Source organism: Ambystoma mexicanum, chromosome 7p, assembly GCF_040938575.1.
Source record: "Ambystoma mexicanum isolate Mex_15411 chromosome 7p, UKY_AmexF1_1, whole genome shotgun sequence".
NCBI lineage: Eukaryota > Metazoa > Chordata > Amphibia > Caudata > Ambystomatidae > Ambystoma > Ambystoma mexicanum.
This window is the reverse complement of record NC_090939.1, coordinates 459,310,756-459,332,563: the sequence shown is the minus strand read 5'-3', so window position 1 is coordinate 459,332,563 and position 21,808 is coordinate 459,310,756. Positions and strand designations below refer to the sequence as shown.

Sequence of the window (21,808 nt, the reverse complement as noted above, 5' to 3'; positions counted from 1 at the left end):
TGTGAACCGACTCGGAGAGGGAAGTGTTTAAACGTATTTGCCTCTGAGTATGCTGTATCCCTCTCGGAGCATGCTCCTGCTCCATAAGTCTTTGGTTAACTTCTCTCTTCTTGGCTCGCACTCTGCAATCACTCTGCAATGCTCCACATCCGCAGTGGAGGTTTTATATGATTTTAAAGTTCAATACAGAGTGAAGAGACTCTTTAAATGCCACCACAGAAACGGGGAACTCCAGCAGACTCCAGACACTCTGCAAAAACCCCAGGTGTGGACAATGGTGGAGCATTGAACACCACTTTTCAATGAGAATATCTACGGAACTCTCGCAAGTTTCTGAACTCCACCAAAGATGGTTGCTGATAGACTGACCATTTTAAAATTTCTTCTGAACCCTTTTTTTTACCAGCAGCTGTTTTTTTTGGGATGTTGATTTTGTGAGGTCCCATAAATCAAATGTATGTTTTATGTGCAGGAACTGCTCTTGCATGGTCTGTGCTATTCAGACAGGTCTGTCAGTGGCTATTGGTTCTATTTGAATTCTCCTTGATTGCAGAAGTTGAATGGATTTAATTAAACCATATTTCTCCATGCCAATACAGGATGTTCATTCAGACACTTGTACCACAACAGAACTCATTATTGTTCTGGGTGGCCATATCCTGGAAGTGTTAAGTGCAGTACTTGGCTGAAAAACCAGGACTGTTGCACTGTCCATCACCAGCAAGCCTGACCTTTTTGCCTGAAAGAGCATTGTCTATGGATATCTGTTTGAGATTCCAGGCGTATCTAATAGCAGGGAACAATAACTTTCTCTGATATTTGTAGTAAGCGGTTTTGGCAAGGAATTCAAGTCCTACAAATGTACAGCAACTTGAAATCTTACTGAACGTTGATCCACCGAACAACAGAGCAGAATAACAAAGTATATTTGCAGAAGGCACTTTTCTAAGAATGGGTTGCACAGACCACGAAAATGTGCTATGTTGGTGGACACAGCAACCATTGATCTGAAGGGTTGGTGCCTTTTACTACTCAAGTAAACTTCACCAATGGCTGCCCACAAATCCTTCTACATATCCTATGGTTGCATTTAATCATTTGTATAATCTGTAGCAGGCAGCTATCAAATACAAGCTATTTTGGCTCCTGTATTAGCCATTCGATCTGCAGTACAGTGGTTATGATTCTGTGGTGGTGGATAAGTCCTCCACACTAGGAATAGTGAAGTCAGAGTCATGAACATAGTTGTCAATCAAATCTGAAGATGCTACTGTGACGTCAATCTGTGATATTTCAGGATGTGTAATGTATTGGGGAAACAGGGAACATTATGTCTTTCTTTGACTGAAATTGTTTTGAGGGTGTGGATTGTGTAAGAGGAGCTGCAAGTAATAACAAAACCTCTGTTGTCTGTCACTTCTTGTGGACGTTGTCCTGTAACAATGATGCAAAGTTACTTTCCATGGTTTGCTGGTGATACTCCGTTCACATTCCGGCCACTGGCCATCGGCATCTTGACTCAGAACCTTGGGACGAGCATGCTGAACCTCAAACATTAATTGCTTTCAATTGACATCGGTTTGCCAAGCGCCATCATTTGTTAGTGGTGTGGTGCGAGTCATCCTGCTCTTCTTCCTAGGCCTCGCATTAAAAAAAAACGAGCATTATTCCTTTCACACCTACTGAACATATGAATATCAGTCTTACAATCTAATACCAATTAAAACAATTTCTAAACAACCACTTTAAAAATGAAACACATTGATTTTATTCACCCTTGTTTTCCTAGTGTTATTTGAGACAGTCAAACTTAAGTCACTGATTTCATCACCCAACTGTAACAAAGCATTCACAAAAAGTTGTAAACAACTGTGATACTATTCCATTTCATGACACATTAATACAATTACAACAAGAACACAATTTCATTATGAAAAACACTTGCACACAATCCGTTACCTTAAAGATCCAATGGATTATGTGTGGGGTCAGAAATGTGAGGCAGACAACTTTGTGAAGGTTTTTCATAAGATGCCATTTTATTATTTCAACAAGGTTGGATAAACGCCTCACCATCCCTACCCTAACAAGGATTTCCCAGCCTATCAAAATAACTAAAGGACACACCTTAACAAAAGGATTCTGTCCTTCACACTTGTACATACAACAAACTCAGCAAGGTGATATATGGCAATTCAAATATAACAAAATATACAGCTATGTTCAAAACCAGGTAACTGTTTCTCCTTGTAACCTGGGTGAGTTCTCCTTCCCCAGATTCAAGCGGGATTTCAATCCACAGTTCAAAAAAAAGAATAAGGACATGCTGTCTTGCAACAAAGTTCCAATAAAGTTCCTCTTGCACAAAGTAAATCTTTCACTTGAACTTGACCAACAGTTCAAAATGTTCAACAAGTCCTTTATCTCCCTAATTGTGGTAGAGAGTTCTACAAAACCGCTTCTCAGAAAGTAAGTATACTTCCACAGTTCATCAGTATGAACAAAAAGGGTTCTGTCAGGATAATTCTACAACAGTTCACAAAATACTTGCCTATTGCTCTTCATGCCATAGTTCTACGGCGTTAAAGTATACCAGGCAATCAAAAGTGTGTGAACAGCAGTGCAGTATACCAGGCAATCACAAGTGTGTGAAAACAAGCCCTCGCCGGAGAATAGACCAGGCAAAAAATCCTGCCTGTAATAAAGATGTCCTGAGAAGAGACATCTGGATTGAAGAAAGGATTGTGTTGATTGAAAGTAAAGAGGTCCTGAGAAGAAACATCAGGACTAGAATAGGTATTGTGTTATCCAGGAGAAGAGAAATTAAAGCCTGATAATCACATGACTGAACCAGGAACAGTTTAACTACAGGCGATGCGGGACGGCATGCTATTTATGCAGCCGACTTATTGTTCCTGCATCGCGCAAGAGAAATTACAGCAGAAGAACGCAAGGGTGAAGTTCTTGATGGATACCGGGACTCGGGGGGGCTCATTCATTGGTTATAACTCTCAGATTTAGGCAAATTCTTGAGTGATGATAATCATATATCTCAATGAGAGATTGGAATCAAGAGATTCAACAGCCCATGACTAAGTGTATCAGTTTCACCTGAAGAAGGGGCTTCAGGTACCGAAAAGCATAGTGGTGTTGATGTGAATATTGCACTCCTTAAAACAAAATCTGATGTTATGCTGGTGTAGCACAGCTAGACACAAAACTGTTATTTGTTTGATGCATGGTTTATTGAATGCATAACTGTGGGAAAAGTACAATTGAAAATATAAGAATAACTCTTCTGTGAATCATTTCAAGAGGGGTCATATGGATCCCTTAGGACAAGGGGATGAATGAATTTGTTTTCTTGCTTTCTTTGTAATGTTTCTTTTTGAAATGTGTTACATATTGTGGAGAGGAGAGTGAATCCTAAGATGAACTTGTGATATAAAGCTTTTTTGGATTTAAACATAATAAATTATATATTTTTTGACAAAAAAGGAAGAGGTTATTGTGATACCTCGAGAGGAGTGACCTGGTATTTCATCAGAGTCGCTGATGAATAGTAGTGTAGTATATTTTTTCCTTTGTAGCAAAGGTGACCCTTGGGCACCTGAATATATATGAAAATTGTGGTCTTAGAAGTATTTACTTGATTGAAGACAAGATTTTACAGACATGTGCACCCTTATCTACTATATAAATCGAAAGTGTGTGAACAGCAGGGGAGTATACCAGGCAATCACAAGTGTGTGAAAACAAGAAGCTCATAGAATAGACCATGCAAAAAATCCTGTCTGTATTAAAGATGTCCTGAAAAAAGACAAAAAGACATCCGGATTGAAGAAAGGATTGTGTTTATAGAAAGTAAAGAGGTTCTGAGAAGAAACATCAGGACTAGAATAGGTATTGTGTTGTGCAGGAGAAGGGAAATAAAAGCCTGTCAGGAAAGCATACCAGGTATTGGGGAAAATACAATTGACAAGTCAAGCAAGTTTGTATGTCAATTGTTGTGAGCCTAGGAAGGGACACCGTACTGTTGTATATGTAATCTTGGAGAGCAAATTGTGAATCCAGAGGAAGGGACTCACCCTCTGGAACAAAGACCTCTATCCTGGAAGAACTTTTGTGTTGGAGCCATTTATTCTTCTTTTGTGAACACCTTTCTAAACCTTGTGATGAATCCTACAGAGCCATCGCTGATCCCAGCCTAAAATATCCTCCCATGTGGCCAGGGGAAGGCTGCCGCTACCTAATCCTAGACCTGGGGCTGTCATTAGGAGGGAGGATCACATGGTAGGAGATGGCTGTCGGGGTAAAGTGGTGACTCCCTAAGGAGAGACACAGTGTTCCTTTTTCTGTGAGGATGAAGACCCTATAATCACCAAATACCTGATGGTATGATGTCACTGGATAAATCCTTCCTAAGTTAAAATCCAAAGAAAGGTATATGAGAAACCACCTAACCAGAATGTTATTTTTTATATATATGATTGAGTTTTTGATCTTGGGAATCCTTGGGTCACATGAAATGCCGCCTGATTTTAATGGTTCTGGCTTGGATAAAAGTCTTAAGACCAATATAACTGCACATACCACACACAGAACATCTCCTGTCTCTAATTACTTTCAGTTAAAAAAACATTTGAAACAAACAGGCATTTAAAACTCTAAAGCCATTGCAGACTTCAAGACACATAATGCTTATGGTACTGGGACGAGGGAAAGGAGGAAAGAGCCAATGATGATTGCTCGTGTTGCTAAGAAGACTGTGCGGTCTAGTTGTTAAATCCCAGTCAGCGAATCAGGACATTTAAATTTAGAAATTACCAACAGGTGAGGGGAGCTGGCAAATTCATGGAAGCCAAGGAAGCAAGGAACGCCAGAGAAGCAGTTGAAGTAGAAGTGGAAGAGGTAGCCGAAGCCGATGGAGAATATATGAAGTGAGAAGTGGAACTGTGTATTACGGCAGCAGGGGAAGAAGTCCAGCTGGAAGGGAGAGGTGCTCCCGAGCTGCAGAGAGCCCCTTCATTGTGCTGGAGTGCCGGGAGACCCGATGAAGACCTGTGAACTACTGGGAAGAGCTGGGTGGCCGGCCAAAGGCAGCCCGGGAAGAGCTGTCAAAGGTATTGACGGACCTCGTAGGGTCTGACAGTTTACCGAAGTCCAACCCACACCAGAAATGCACCACAGCATCAATAAAAGACACAGATGCCAAAGGAAGCCATTGATTTGGCCTAAGGGAAGATATAACCCTGGGGAGTTCCGCAAAGAACAGTTACAATCAAAAGACAATTCTAAATATTGACTAAAGTAGAAAAGAAGGGACAAAAGGGCACAATTCTCCTTACCTGGATTATCAGTTTGGGGAAACCTGTAATCCACATTGCCAACAGCCAATAGACTATAAAAAAGAGACAAAAAGACACAGAGGGCACAATTCTCCTTGCCTGGACAATCAAGAGACTATAGAAACAGGCAAACATTGTACAGTTCCCCCCCATATGAGATATTGGTGGATAAACGTGGAACAAGTATTGTCACATGCAGAACCAAACATTGACAGTTGTTTTAAAGTAGCAGGCGAGTAAACAAGGAAAGGAACACAATGTAAGAAGTAGTATTTAATCCTGGCCGGCTAGTAAACCAGGAAAGGAACTAATTTGTTTGAGATGGAAGTTAACCATGCCAGGCGAGTAAACCAGTAACGGAATAGTTGCTTTACAGAAGGAAACTTGGTTGTGGTTCAGCGAGTTGTGGAAAGAAAATATTTACTTTATCATCCTGACAAACTATTACTTAAAAAGAGACATTTTCGTGCTGTCCCAACAAAAGTATTCTACAGAAAGGATAATTGTTACACCCTTCTAAATAATCCTTTTCATTTTTGGAAGAGTAATTTGTAGAAGAAACAGTTGCTTTGCTTTGTGAAAAAGCCTTCCTGATATGTTTCAGGGGAAGGGAATTCAGCCCTGGTCACAAGGATTTCTTTGTGAGAATTATAAGTTTGAACTTTTACACTTTTTGGTTGAACTGAAAACAAATAAATGTACCTTTTGCACTTTGGTTGTATATTATAGTATGAGGGTCAGATACATTTGGACACAAGGTCACTTTTGTTTAGTTTTAGTTTGCTAGGTAGAAACATTCTCGTTAGAATAGGGACACATGTTTATCCCCTCCCCATTTAACATTTTAAAAAAATGGCAAACATTGAGAAAATGACAACTTTGTGTCCGTCTCTCATTTCAGACCCCTCACAACCTCCCATGGTTAAACAAATTTCCCCTTTCACCTTAGAGTTTATTTTTAGTGTGAGGGTCAGAATAGGACTTTGGGCACAGGACAGTGTTGGCTTTCACATCCTGACACAGACAGATCCTTAGTTTTGGTTTAGGTAGGGAAATTTCTCTTAGAGCAGGGTCAGAGAGGGTTTTTTGCCAACCCTTTTATTTCCAATAAAAGTCTTTAACCAAAAGCATGAATAACTTGTGTCCGAGTTTCATTCCTGACTCCTCGCAGTAGTGATTGTAGTAGACAATTTAATGTGAGGCAAAAGGTTTAGACTTGTTCTGTTGGTTCACATTGTCGAGTAGATTTGAAGACCAAGACGATATCCTAGTTTGTACACTTTCTTCTTAAATATTTACTTTCTCATCACTGTTTTGACAATAATGATTATAGTAGCCTATTGGTAATCCTTTATGGTTGAAGAATATTGCAGTTTGTATTCTCTGGTGGTTACTGTTCATTATGGAAAGGCCATTTTTTAACTGTACGATTAGACTGAATGTCATACTTTATTCTTTTTGATCGTTTTTTTCTGTGTCGTACAGTTTTGCATTCCAATATGCCAGCTGTATTTTAATAAAGCTCTGTTTTTTTCCAGAACATTGGCTGTTATTAAACCTGATGCGTTTGCCAAGATGGGAGCAATAATTGAATTGATTTTAAGTGCTGACCTTACTATAACAAAAATGAAAATGGTATTGTTGACACGGTAAGTATTTCTAACATTGTGTTTCACGTTTCTTTCTTATGTTGGGTTTTTATAATGGCCTCTCTTTAGGTTTCTTAATACAAATTGTTTTAGAGCAGGAACCACAGTGTTCATACGAGCATGCTATTATACTCCAGTAAGATTCAGCCTTCAAAAGAAGAATGTAGGATTTAAAACTAGACCATAAGGATATATGTTGCAGATGGGCCTTAAGAATACCAATATGGGGGGCGTGGCTTGGAGCGCCATCGATGTGGTCGCTCCTCTAATGCCGCCCGTGGGTTGCCCGCCGCCGCTGTAAAAATTATGCGGTTCCCAAGAAGTAATCAGGCCACCGACACCAGCTAAGGTGATCGGAACCACCAGAGCATAACTGTGCCGAAGATCAAAGGCTAACGCTGGAGCGTTATGCCCAATCTTGGCAGCCGAAATCAAGCATCCAGTGCTGTCCAGGAAAAGCAAGATGGCGGACGCAAAGGATCCCAGGAGAGGGAGGCTGACCTCGCTGTGACACGCATGCTGGAGGAGCTGAGAGCCCAGGGAAAAGAGGCAGACTAGCACCCTACAACTAATGAAAGCCTCCGGACCCAGCTGCAGAAGGTGGCCCAGAATGAGGAAGAGGCTGGCGGTGCCCTGAATAGGAGGACCCGCCCCAGCTCCCAAACGTAAGATACAGCGGCTGCAGCCGCGGTGGAGAGACAACCGGAGTCCTCCTGTGCCCGAAACACTAACTGGGGCGGGCGGCGTGGTGGGGGAGATACCCCGCCCCCGAACCAACCCGGATCCCGGAAGAGAAGGCACCGCAGGGCCGATGGAGTCGGAGCCTGGGTTGAGGTTCCCTCACGGCCGAAGATCAGCTGTGACAGACGACGCGGGTAGGGCCCCCCCCTCAACCCGCTGCAAGGAAAAACGCAGGAGACGATCCCGGCGGCTGACAACAAAACTCCAGCCACACGGGAGCACCACGCTGGAACAGTGACCGGAACCCTCTGCAGGTGGAACAGCGGCGGGGGCATAGGGCGTGGAGTGGGGGTCCCCCGCCCGCTCCCGGCACGCAAGCGGGCCTCAGCCCCGGGGTATCCTCACGGCGGAGGAAGCCCCAATCAGGTGACAGAGGGGTCCCCCTCCAGCCCAGACCTGCCCTACTGCCAGGAATCGCCAGCACCGACCTTAGGACCCTCCCCATCACCGAGAGTTGCCATTAAGGGCCCAAAAACTGGCCCCACTGCCTCGGACCGCCAGCAAAGGCATAAGGACATTCTCCATTTTTAGGGTTTGCCTGTTACAGCCCAGAAACCGGCCCCACTGCCACTGATCGCCAGCATCTCCACAAGGACCTTCCCCATTGCAGAAGATTATTAGCAACTGGCCAGAAATCGGCCCTACTGCTAACAGAGGACTCCTCCTTTGCTCCACGAGCGGCACTGGGGAACCACCCCGGAAAAAGTGTAAAATCCACTGGCAGCACACTAACCCAGCGCCAAGACCGCTTCTCCAGGGTCTTGCCCCCCCAAGGAAGCCATAAGCCTGCACCCCCTGATGACACCATAGGTCTGCACCCTCATCCCCCTGCCTTGCTCATCGTGCAGACTGTGCTTACCCTCCATAACAGGCTCAGGCCTTCTCGGGCGGAAGAGACCAAGGGCCCCTCCTAACACCCGACATAGCTCAGGCCCAAACCAATCGCTAGGGACCAGGGAATCCCCTGGCTGTGTCCACTTCCACATCAGAGAAACATAATACGCCCACAGCAAGTCCACGCTCGCTCCAACTAATTCAGCAAACCAAGGACTCTACCAGCCAAGGCCCAACGCAACACAAACACTCACCCCCCGTTGTGCTTCCTGGGGCGCCCCGGCCCACATACCCACTCCGCGGTTTGGTCCAGCTCAGGGCAACGGAACTGAGCTCCGACTCTTCCCTCAGCGCAAAAAGAGCGCCACGGTAGTTAACACTGGAAGAACACAGCTGACCGGCCCAACAACACACACAGACCTGCAGAACCCAATTCACTAGAGAATTTACAGTGGTCGCTCCCCCACAAGTCTTCCCCCGCAATCCCAGTGCCCAGTGGTGAAACTTCGGCCCCTCCTGACACGGCCGCCCCGCACAGCTACCATGTCTAAACAAACGAAAGCCAGTAAAAGCTCAGACATAGCCACTATGTTCACGACATCAGACAAGGATAAGAAACAAGACCCTCCTAAACTTACCCCGCAGAAACACCAAGAAGAGAGTGAAGCCCTTGCTACCAAAGGGGACCTACTGGCCTTCATGGCTGACATCAAGTCTGAATTTCGCTCCTGCCTGTCAGAACTCACCACCAAAGTAGAACAGCAACAATCTCCGGTTCCGAGGCGTTCCATCCTCGGTCCTTGATAAAAACCTAGTGGAATACGTAGGGAACTTCTTCCAGGCCTTGCTCCCAGAACTGGACAAATCCCAGCTTCTGTTAGACCGTACCCACAGACTGCGTCCACACCGGGGAGTGGATTCAGACCTCCCCCCAGATGTTATTACCAGGGTCCACTTCTTTACCACAAAGAGGCCATTACAGTTATTAGCCGTACCAGGGACGGACTCTCTTTCCAGGGTACCTCGCTTCAGATTTACCAAGATCTCTAAATACTTGCCCTCCAAAAAAGAAGAGCACTCCGACCCCTGGCATTTTTTCTCCAAGACCAGCAGGTGCGATACAGATGGATATTCCCAACAGCCCTGCAATTCTCATACAAAGGCACTGTGCGACGAATTAGTCACCTGGAGGATGCAAACAAAATCATGCACCCAACCTCGCCCAGGGAAACCTCCTCGCCGAACCCGGAGGTGGCTGACGACCCTGAGCCTCCCCCCTCCCCCCTCCCCGAAGCCTAGGCGGTCCTCATGGTCAAAGGTACAGCAGAACAACAAGAGAAGGTAATCTGAGGCAGGTCTGCGCCCTATGGACCCATACCACACCTATTCCCCGATCGCCTAGCCTTGCTCCAAAAGGAACCATCATCTCACTGCTAAAAAAATATACCCTGGCAATGGTAGCGGCAGGCCATACCCACGGCTCATACCAAGGAAAGCTCCAACTCTGAATCCTTGGAAACCCACAGTACACAAGACTTTGATCTATTAGTTGGCCCAGTTGGCCAAGGGTGCGTCCGCACACACAATGTCGGCCCACCCGCTGGTTAAAGTTACGGCCTCCAGTTGGGGGCACGTGTTAAAACTTCAAGTGCAGGAGGACACACTCTTAGCTTCTACCAGAAATGGCGGTCGACCCACTCACCTTCAACCACCCCTCCCCCAAACAGAATGACGGAGAGGGACTTGGCCTCGGATCACCAAACCTTAAGACTCCTCTCCCTAAACGTTAATGGTCTGAACTCTCCCACCAAACGAAAAGCAATCCTGCTAAAACTCCAGGATGAAGAGGCGGCGGTAGCTATGCTCCAGGAGACCCACCTGCTACTGGCGGATGTCGGCCGGTTCCGCTCCCGGCTGTACCCACTCCAATTTTTTGCCTCAGGAGGGACTAAAAAAGGAGGCACTGCAATCCTCTTTAGGAAGGACCTAAACCCCCAGGTCCTGGAAACGAAAACATGCCCAGAAGGCCGATTCGTAGAAGTCAAATGCCTTCTGCTAGGAGATCTGTACACCTTCGTCTCGGTGTATGCCCCCAACGCGGGACAATCAAACTTTTACGACTGATTAGGTTCCTCCCTCTCACGCTTTGTAGAAGGCCAAAAGATAATCGGAGGGGACTTTAACAGAGTACCAGACCCTACAAGGGACAAATCGCATCCCCCGACTCCGAGCGACTTCACCCAGGCACTGAGCCTCCTACATTTATTCAGATCTCTGCAGGTGGTGGACGCATGGCGGGTGCTCCACCCCACCGAAAAAGATTACTCCTTTCACTCTTATGTCCACCAAACGTTTTGGAGGATCGACATCCTTCTGGTGTACCGTCAGACTCTTGCCTTCGTCAGGAAAGTATCCATTGGCACAAGAGCCCTATCTGACCATGCCCCAGTAATCTTGGAGATCCAGGCACAGAACCCCAAACCCAACACCCCACGAAGACCCAATCCTTAATGATATGACAACAAGAGACAGGATCACAAATGCGATCAAGAACTTTCTCGAAGAAAATCCAACCTCGGACATCTCTGTGGCGAACAACTGGGACGAAATGAAGGCAGTGATTAGAGGCGTCCTGATTGCACAAGGGGCGGCCTATCACCGGAACAGGCGGCAGACCTGGATAGCCCTGGAGGAAGAACTGGGAGCAGCAGAGGAAGCCCACAAGAAAAAAGGCTGGTCCCCCAAGGCACAACGAGCCCCACGCATAGCCAGGAAGAAATTAGAAGCCCATTACGCGGAACAAACAGCACTACTCATGGCTAAGGCCAAACAATCATATTATGCGAAGAACAACAAGGCAAATAAAATCCTGGTAGCCAAACTGGCCAAACTAAGACAAAATAACACGAACTCTGGCTTGCACGACCCCCAAGGAGTCACTCAGTACTCAAAAAAACAGCAACTGGCGGTGGACCACCTGACTCAGGTTATGACGGCCACCCCACAAGATCAGACGAAACAAATGGAATACCTGCTAAGTGCGGCGCTGCCACGACTCTCCGACACAGCAAGAGAGAAGCTGGAGGCACCCATCGCAGAGGAAGAGGTCAAGGAAGCTATTAAGTCACTCAAAACACGAGCACCGGGCCCAGACGGATTCTCAGCCAGGTTCCATAAATTATTTAGACCCCAGCTTGTTCCCCCTTTGGTTTCTTTACGCCTGCTCCTCCCTCCCAGTGGCATTCCCCGCGCCAGCCCTTCGAGACCTACAGAGGAAGATGCTGAAATTTATCTGGAAAGGTAAGAAGGCGAGAATCCTCCACAAAAAATTACTGGGGGGCTCCAAACTGGGAGGGCTGGGGGTCCCGGACCTACAGGCCTACAGAGTGGCAGCTCAATTATCACAGGTCCACGCATGGCAAACAATCACAAACTGCCCTCGATGGGTAGAACTGGAGCAATTACAGGTGCCCCTGCCTCTACGATTTTTGCCACACAACCCACACCCCCCCCCACTCACTGGGAAGGCCTTCTCCTAGCAACCAAACACACCCTAAGCTTCTGGGACTGGGCACTGAGACGAAAGGGAGTCCCGAGAGGTGTGAGCCCACAATCCCCGATCTTCCATAATCCAGCTTTTTCACCTGGATCGAACCCCCGCAACTTCCAAAACTGGATAAACGGCGGCCTGGAGAACATAGATCAGCTGTATGTGGGAGAGGTGACCCTCACATTTGAACAATGTAAAGAAAAGTTCCAACTCCAGGAAAGAGATACATACACTTATATACAACTGCGCCACTGGAGCTCGCACCCCTAAACCTTGCAGGCGACAACGCAACCTCTCACCGCCCTGGAACTAACACTCAAGGACCCTCCGACTCGAGGCAGGGTATCTACCTTATACAGGCGCTTTCTGGGCGACTTCCTGGTAACAAGAACTCGCTGCATGGCCCAATGGGAGGCCGATTTGTGACACCCGATAGAGGATCAGACCTGGGTAGACATCTGGAACCGAACACATGCCTCATCCACCTGTGTCACCAATATGGAATGTGCATACAAGATCATGCTGCAGTGGTATTACCCGCCCCTAAGACTCCATCACATGAATCCCCAAGTGGACTGCTCTTGCTGGAGAGGATGTGGCCATCCAGGCTCCTTCTTCCACATGTGGTGGACATGTCCAAAGATCCAGCAATTCTGGAAACTATGCCTGGGAGCCATTGCACAAATAACTGGGACAGCGATACCGCTGGAACCGGAACCCGTCCTGTTAGGAGTCCCGATCCCCGCGGTCTACCCACGCTCTGGGAACAGAGCAAAACTACTGACCCAATGTCTGCTAGATAGGGAACCCTGTGTCAGGGAGTTGGGAAGCACCGTGGAGACAAGGGAAGAACAGGGAAAATGGTGCTGACCCGATGTTGGAAATCACGGGACGGCCCCCTCATGGCCCAATGGTGGACGAAACTATGGGACATACTGATTGCGGAAAAGGTGACGGTGTTAAAAGCAGGAGTCCTCCACCGATTACAGAACATATGGGCCCTGGTACTGGAATATGATCAGCGATTCCCCGCCCTAACCTACAAACCCATCAGGCCCGGTGGACACCGAGAGATCAAGAAAACCCCGAAAGAGACACATAGACAAGGAGGCGCAAAGCAGACGGCCCAGGGGGGGTAATTCCGTCTTGGGAATGGGGGGGAGGAGGGAACAAAACTTGAGGGGAATGTTTGGGGATCAACGAACCTAACTTATTGTTCATATGGTATGTAACTGTCAACCTGCCTTGATTCAAAATAAAGTTAAAAAAAAAATACCAATACTCCAAGTGACGTCGTCTCAAGGGTTTTTATTTTACAGAACTCATATGACGTGGCTATTATTGGTATGCAAGGGCAATGCAACAAAATTAAGGCTGTTCTTCCCTTGTCTCCACGGTGCTTCCCAACTCCCTGACACAGGGTTCCCTATCCCCTTGCCTGACAACTAGAGATAGGTAACCCCTACTGTCTAGAATACTAACTGCAGCCTCCTCTCACTCTCTCCCTTTTGGGTTCTTCTAAGGGAAACCTCGCTTAACTCCACATGAATATCTGAGTCTCACAATTAGATGGCGTGCCCTTCTCAACCGCTTTGTTTATCTTTGCCTCCTCTTTCAGGCCTTTGTGTTCCTGTCCCTGATGTTCTCTCATTCCCTTTCTCTCCTTCTACTATTTCACTCCCTCCACCCCCCTCTCTTTACTTTCTCTCCCTCTCTGTCTGTTCCTCTGATGTTCACATGACTCACTCCCTACTTTTTCTGTCTGTCCTCTTTCTCTCTCCCTCGCTCCCTCTCTCCAATTGTCTTGCTCTGTTACTTTACACTACCTACTTTCCTCACTCTCTAGTCCCCTCTCTCTACTTTCCACACCCTTCTACCTATCTCTACTACTTTTTACTCCCACTGCCCTCCTCTTCCCACCACTCCCCTCTACTTGTCTTTCCTCTCTTCCCACTCACATTCCCTTTCACTCTCAACTACACTTCGCAGCCTCACTCATTTATTCTCCTACTCTTTCACTTAGCTTCACTCAACCATTCTCACTCACCTTCCACACACCGTTGCCACAGGTACCACTTTCTGTCCCAAACCAATACCTGTCCTTTTAACAGGCTCTCTCAATCTCCATGGTCTGCTCCATCATCCATCCTCTGCCTGGTCTCTTGGTCAGTTTCCTCTCTCCTTGACCTCACCCGACCCACCCACACTCCCACATTCTTCTTGTTTGCGTATATATGCTTCCTCTTGTGTCGTTTTACCTCCTCTTTCCCCTTCAATTGGCTATTATGCTCACCTGGTTCCCCGTGCCCATCTCTACTTGACTTTTCCCAAGGGGCTGAGTTACTCTGGTGTGCGGTTACAAAATGCCCCTCAAGCCCCCTCCCTTTCTCAACATGGGTTTGTCTGCGTTTGTGATGCCTGCTCGACATTATCATTGTGATCATCAGAGTTTGAGCTCTGCAGCGTTGGAATGTCGTTGCTGTTGGTATGCAGTCCACTGTGTCCTGCCTGCCCTGTATTGCTCATTGCTTTACTTTTTCATGAGTCAGGCATGTCATCCTTTGCCACAAGGTTTTCTGGGCTTTGTAGTACTAAAAAGGAGGAGAGAACACTGTATATTGTAAGGTAGGCATTGGGTGATTGACAGTGGTACTCTCCACTGTAACCAGGCACATAAGGTCGGGGGCAGAGACTGGGGCCTCTCCAAACTCCCTCACCCCTAATCTGAGGCAGTAGTGACTCTGGCAAACACCCTGGTAGGCCTCCACGCCTGCTGCCCCAGGTTGGGAGCCCCCCCCCCTTCCCGACCTTTTCAGATCCATGTCAAATCGTCTATAAGTGTCCTTTTTTAAAATCTATTTTCTGCAGTTGCTTTTGAAAAAATCATTTGAGCCTTTATCCAAACGTAAATAGATATTCATGTATCTGAGATTCAAAAATATCTGAACAAGAATGCTCTTTGTATTTGCCATGCTAAAGAAAGACATAATAGAAACTTTCCTCAAAAGGGCTCATTAGGAGTATGCCGTTGACAATACAAAATGTAGGGAAACTGCAGAATTCCCAAAGACCCCATAAGTGTTCTTAATCGCAGACAATGCTGGTCATGCAAGCGCATAGAAATAAAATACAATAGTTGTACAATACCAATCCACGCATATAGAAAACGTGTGCTTTAGTTCTTTCAATCCTTTAAGCCTCACATAAACCTGAACCATAAAAATGTATGTTTTTTAAATTTGATGAAGATCTCAACATATGAAACTACTAAAGATATGTGCCTTTTTTACATTTTCTTTATTATATTGTTTGTAACGACTAACAAGACAGCATTTCCAAGACAATAAGTCAGTGCCCATACAACCGCACACTGTACACATTTTCGACCATGCAGTATACTTATTCACACTACAGCTTCTGTCACCATATCTATCCGTTCAGGGCATACATCTTCAGATTTATTCAGTGGTTGTTCTGATGGTCGGTGAACTGGAAGGTAGATAGTTATTAAAAGGGCCTGATCTATCTTTGGGTCTAGCATTAGCTGGCACCATGTCCCTGTAGGCCGTTTCCATATTTTGGCAGTCCGCTATATCCCACATCCAGCAAACCCTCAAAGGCAGAGGGCCCCGTCCCCACAGCATTGCTAGTACTCGCCACTTAGCCAACGGCAGTAATAGCCCCGCGAGCGGTCTCAGGCTCCCTGGCAGATCCCTCGTGCCACCAGGGGAGATGGTTCCAATGGCTCACCCAAGATCTCATATAATATCTGGTAGACCTCAGCCCAGAATTTTACTACCGGAGCACAATGCCAAGCCAAATGCAGGAATGTGCAAAGGGGGTTGCGCACAGCGATCACATTTCTCTCAGATATCTGAATAAAATCCACGGACAGTCAACGGAGTATAATATGTTTGATGCAAATATTTAAAATGTAGAAGTTTGAATCGACTGTTAAGGGAAACAGATCTATTATGTGTTCAGCAATATTTCCAAACATGTTCTGGAATTGTTTGGCCCAGGGTTTCTTCTCACTTATGGTGTGCCTCTACTGCCGTTTTCTGCATTATCTTGGTGTATATACCTGAAACCAACTTACCCTCACCTTCTGCCTCAATGGGCAACTGCAATAGTTGCATAGTTTCTGGCTGGACTGCGAATGCGTAAAAAATCCCTTTAACTGCATTACAGGTCCTAAATTAAAGGAATATGTCCAGCGGTGAGACCAAACCCAATTCCTTAAATATGTCGAGGGACATAAACTGACCATTGGGATTCATATCCTGGAATCATGTTAGACCCAATTTACCCATACATTGTACATAGACTTTTTCACTGGTAAGTGGCACGTCAGGTATATGGGTAATGGGAAGGAAGGGGAGAGTAAAAAGGCAATTCACCCATTTTGTGTGCACTTTTCCACCAACCTCTACATGTGTACTCCACGATATTCCTCGATCTGACGGGACATACTGGGACTGTAAGGATAGTTGCTTTTAGAAGCAATGGGGTTGCTAAGGTTCTATCTATCTGGACATGCCGTCTATCCAGGTTCGGAGCGTACCAATAGGATAAGAAATGGGCTTGAGCTGCTGATTAGTAAGTCTCGACAACCCCCGCCTGTCTAGCGGATCAACCAGTTTCCCCCAACGCATGCATGCCAATAAAGATGATACTTTTCAATTTCTTGCAGAAGGTCCCTGAGACCACTATGAGCGCACTGAGGAAAAGGTATGGGAAACGGGGCAACTGTACCCTTTTGATGAGAGATATTCTGCCATATAGGAAGAGCGATAGTTTCCTACACCGATTTACAGTTCTCTCGGCTTGCTCTAATGCCTTGCTGTAATTTTCCCTCCACAGTATTTCCGTGCTCTGGCCAGCACTACCCCCAAGTATTGTGTACTAGTTATGTACCACTGAAACCCTAGACCATCAGCAAATTCCACTACTCGTTCCATGAGCAGGAGCAGGACCGACTTTCTAGTATTGATTTAAAGTCCTGAATATTGACCAAAGTCCATTATACTAGGTGCCAGTTAGTTTCAGTGGCTTTGATATAAAGAATCATATCAGCATATAACGAGATGACCAATTTCTGTGTGTACAGCTGTACCCCTCTATGTAAATGCATTCCCTGAGTAAATTGGTCACATGCTCTAATACTAGCGCAAAAAGCAATGGGAGAGGGGGTATTCCAATCCTCGTGCCTCTACGCATTAAGATTGGGTCAGATAATTTCCCATTGTCTAGGAGCCTTGCAATTGGCCGATTATATAATAATGAAACTAGTGATGTAATGACAGCTCCAGAACCCATTCTTCTCAGCACTGAGAAGAGGAAGGGGTCATTCGACAGAATCAAAGGCCTTCTCTGCGTCAAGAGGAGCTGCCACCACAGGGATGTTCTGTTCTATTTCAGACAACAAGCAAAAGACTCAACAGAGCTCGTATGAAGTTGATCTGCCTGGAATTAACCCAGCTTGGTCTGCTTTCACACATCTGGATATCATAGGTGCCAGCCGGGTGGGCTGAATCTTAGCCAATATTTTATTGTCCTTGTTTATAAGCGAGAATGACCGATGGCTCGAGCAGTCTGAAGGTTCCGTCCCTGGCTTAAGCAGTAGAGTCGCTACTACATCTCTCATCAAATCCGGCAGGGTCCCTTCCTCCACAGCCCAATTGTATACCTGGAGCAGATGCAGGGGTAATCTCTGAGTATGCCTTGTAGAAGTCAAAAGTAAACCCATTTGGCTCTGGCGATTTCCCGCCAGGCAGCGCCTGGATGGCCAGCAGAATCTCTTATAATATAATGGGATTGCTGTGTACCTCCCTCTCCAATGGTTTGCACTAGTATTGCACTGTTTCGTATAGCCCTCTAAGAGTGGCAGAGATAAGTCCAGAACAGAGGTGTATAGATGGGTGTAACAATCTGCCATCGCTTGCATAATCTTATTATCCGTGCACTGTACCACCCAGGTAGCATCCCTTATGGTATGTATATGCGTTTTGGGGTTCTCTGCTTGTGCCACCCAAACTAAGATTTTTTCTGGCCATTGTCCCTCCCTCCCTTTACTGCCTATCTGCAGCTCGCTACCCATATATTTAACTTCCATTTGCACAGTCTCCTTAAACCACTGTAGTGCATTCTGAATCTTGGCTTGCGTACTAGGGTCTTCCACACTGTCCCCATCCTGTTCCAGGCCCTTTAGTGTCCTCTCCTGCTCTCCTAACTCCTTTCTTATGGCCTTTCGGATGACCCATTTCTTAGCAAAAAAGACCCCCCTCTTCCCGTAATAACACATTTAAAGGCCTCCCAAAGTACCATGAGGACGACGCTGATCTTAATTTTCTCAAAAGAAGTTGTCAATTCCCTCTTGAATCTCTACCCCAAACTTTGCATCTGTCAGAGCTTCACTTTTCAAGATCCAATATGATCTACTCGGGAGCTTCCCTGGAACCTCGATGCACAAGCCCACCGTTGCGTGATCTGACAATGCTGTTGAATCCTGTGGAGTCATCACTGATCCTCAGCCTAACCTCTCCTCCCATGTGGCCAGGGGACAGCAGCTGCTGCCTGATCCTGACCGTGGGGGTGGTGGTATGATGGAGGATCACATAGGAAGTGATGGCTGTCGGAAAGATGTGGTGACTCCATCAGGAGAGACGTGGTATGCTCCTCTTCCATCTGAAGAAGATCCTATAATCGCAGATTTCTTGATGACATATTGTTAGTATACCAATGCTTTTAATAATAAAACTCAGACCTCTTCATGCTAGACACCTTAAGCAGGATAACATTTTCGTCCTCCATGTGCTTCTTCTATGTCTGACCATTTTGACCTGAATACAAATCCAAAGCATTATAGCCTTACAGAGTCTCAATCTCCAATGGATTCCAAATCCCATAAAACTTATAGTACTGGGACGAGGAAGAGGAGAAAGGAGTTACGGTGGAGCGCAGAGCACATCAAGCTGAATGTGCAGACTAGTTCTGATACCAGTGAGCTGTGCAGTACATTTCAAAATGATGTGCTTTTGAAAATGCAGAACAGAGCAGAAGGAGAAGTGAGATGCAGAGCAGTTGCAGTGGAAGCGGAACCAGAGGCAGACACGCAAGCAAGCTACGCTAAAGGACGCAAGCACTTCCTACCGGAGTGGAGAGAGACTGGGAACGGCATGTGCAGAAAGGGGACTGCTGAAGAGCCGGCAGAAAGGAGAATGCTGTCGGGAGAGTGGTCACGCTGCAGAGCAACCATCCCACCAGCAACTGAGAGATAAGCCGGTGGGAAGACCAGAGAAGTGTCTTCAGAGTGGGGAACGCTTTCCCACCGCATGAACATCACAGCAGCAGTATGGCAAGAGTTGGCAATGCCGGGAAACACTGGTGAGTCTGCTCTGGAGTACTGGGAGGCCCAGGACGTTCCAACAGGCGTACAAGCAATTACTATGCTGTTTTGAATAGCCGCCAAGCACTGGCATAACAGGGGTAACCGCAGCCCCTGCGGTGTGGGGGGCCCCGCCAGCACATGTCCTGCGAGGGGGCCCCACTTAAAAAAAATGAAAATATTTTTTTCTAAAAAAAAAAAAGTTTCTTTTGAAATACACTCTGCATTTATAAAGAACATTTCTGTAAACTTTGAAATCCGAGGGCCCCCCTACTCCACGACATGGAAGACCCTGGGCTAGAGGCCTCCATGTCATGCGGTGGGGGGGGCCCTATGACTTAAAAAAAGAAATGGTTTATTTTTGAAGTCACTCAGCCTTCATAAAGAAATTATTTTGGTTATGGTTCGGTCCTTAACTGAAATAATTTTTAATGAAGTTATAGTGACTTAAAAAAGTAACACTGGTGCTCATTCTGACCATGCCGGTCCGGAAACAACGGTGCCAGTAAGCTTACATGCACTGTTCTTTCCGGACCGGCATATTACAGGTCTGCCTGCTGGGTCTGCCGTGCCCGACAGGTCTGACCCTGCCAGGCACAGCAGCCACGGTAGGCAGACCAGTCACTGAAGCACCGGCACTGTTAACAACGGTGCAGGTGCTTCCGTGTCCCCATTTCTGTGGAGTCTGCGGATTAACAAAATTACCGGTGCCTGATTTCCCAGCCGCCGGACTTGAAATAGCACGGTGGCACCGGGAAGTCAGGCGCTAGTAATGTTTACCGGCACGGTTACCGCTGGACCCGTAATGAGCCCCAATTTCTTTTTGACGTAATAGGGCTCCCCTCAACTCCATGATGTGTGCTTGTGGGAGTCTATGGTGAAAGGGTGCACACTCAAATGTATAGGTGGCTGCCTGAGTGTGCCTGTATGGTGAAAGGGTGCACACTTAAATGTATGGATGGCTGGGTGTGTATATGGTGAATGGTGTGTGTGCTTGTGTACAGGGGCACAGCAAAACCTTAATTTCGGGGGGGGGGGGCTAACCCTTCAAATGTTGAGAGAGGCGCTAACTTCACAGTCGGTGGGGAGGGGGAAACTTATTTGTGTGGGGGCATCCAACTTATTTACGCATTTTAATGAGGCTATGCTGGTGCAGATTCAATGTTACAAGTAGTTAACTCTCTCCTTTAAGTCTCCTGTTTCCTCTCTACCCTTCCAATCACTCCCCTGGCATGCAAGTACTAAACCCACATCACGATTTCAATTGCCTAAAAAATGTGGCATTTGAATGCAGGTACTAACAGTGAAATGCTTTACGTTGGTAATTGCTGGGTTTTTGTTAACAGCAAAAACCAGATGCCGTTTAACATCTGTGTCCTGTTCGGTCCGGCAACTGCTCTAAATATTAGCCAGGTTAAGTCAATATAGCCCAAAATTTTAGGGGGGGGGTAGTGCTGAAGCCCAGTCAACTCAATGGTGTTGCACCACTACTTGTGTTTAATGCCTTGCTTACTCCTAGCCCTATTCTTCCTCGTCCCAGTACTTATGTATGAGGCCTCATACACAAGTACTGGGAAGAGGTAGAGGTACATGGAAGTAATGCCTGATTTAGCTACCTGTAATCTTCATCACTCATAGTCCCACTGTTCCTCATCCCAGTACTTAGCTATGAGACAAGGAGCCTCATACGTAAGCTCTGGGACAAGGAAGAGGGATGTGGAGGTAATTCTGGGGCAAGGAGCTGATTGTAGAGGTTGGGGTAGTGGTTGGGAGGGAGAGGGGATGTGTGGGGGGCGGGATTGTGTGATAAATCATAATGGTTGTCCATGTCCAGGCTAAGCAGGCATGATATGTGGTATTAGTGGCTAGAGACACATTTTGGTGCAGCCAGTCTAGTCAGTCCTCAGTTTGGAATGACTTTCATTTAACTGGACATTTCTGATAAAGCAGTCCTGCTAACTTTAATTACCTGGCTAGATTGGCATTTGGGAGCTGCCAGTCTAGCCATTTCTTACTGCAGCATTGTATATTTTTCTGGGCATCTGTGATAAAATGATATGATATGATACAAGTCATTTATAACGCGCCTGTACACAAGTGTACACAAGGGAGGGAAGATAGAGGAAGGACAAGACAAATTATCTCACTAGGCCTTGTGTCATTGCGAGAACAAGAAGTGCAAGGGGAAAGGGAGGGGGGAAGTGCAAGTGAGAGGGGAGGGAAGGGGAGGGGAAACCAGGGCAGCAATGCTGAGTAAGTGCAGCCAGGGCAGAGCGGCTATTGGTTGTGCAAGGAGAAC

The 21,808-nt window shown here is 46.4% G+C and overlaps 1 protein-coding gene across 2 annotated transcripts in view; it reads left to right on the top strand.

Moving 5' to 3' along the window:
* Nucleotides 1–21,808, top strand: part of NME7 (NME/NM23 family member 7) — a 2,086,428-nt gene that overhangs the window by 535,180 nt on the left and 1,529,440 nt on the right. For both annotated transcript variants that reach the window (XM_069636474.1, XM_069636473.1), the window contains one exon: nucleotides 6,887–6,997. In XM_069636474.1, the coding sequence (XP_069492575.1) occupies nucleotides 6,887–6,997 (111 nt within the window). The remainder of the gene's footprint in view (nucleotides 1–6,886; nucleotides 6,998–21,808) is intronic.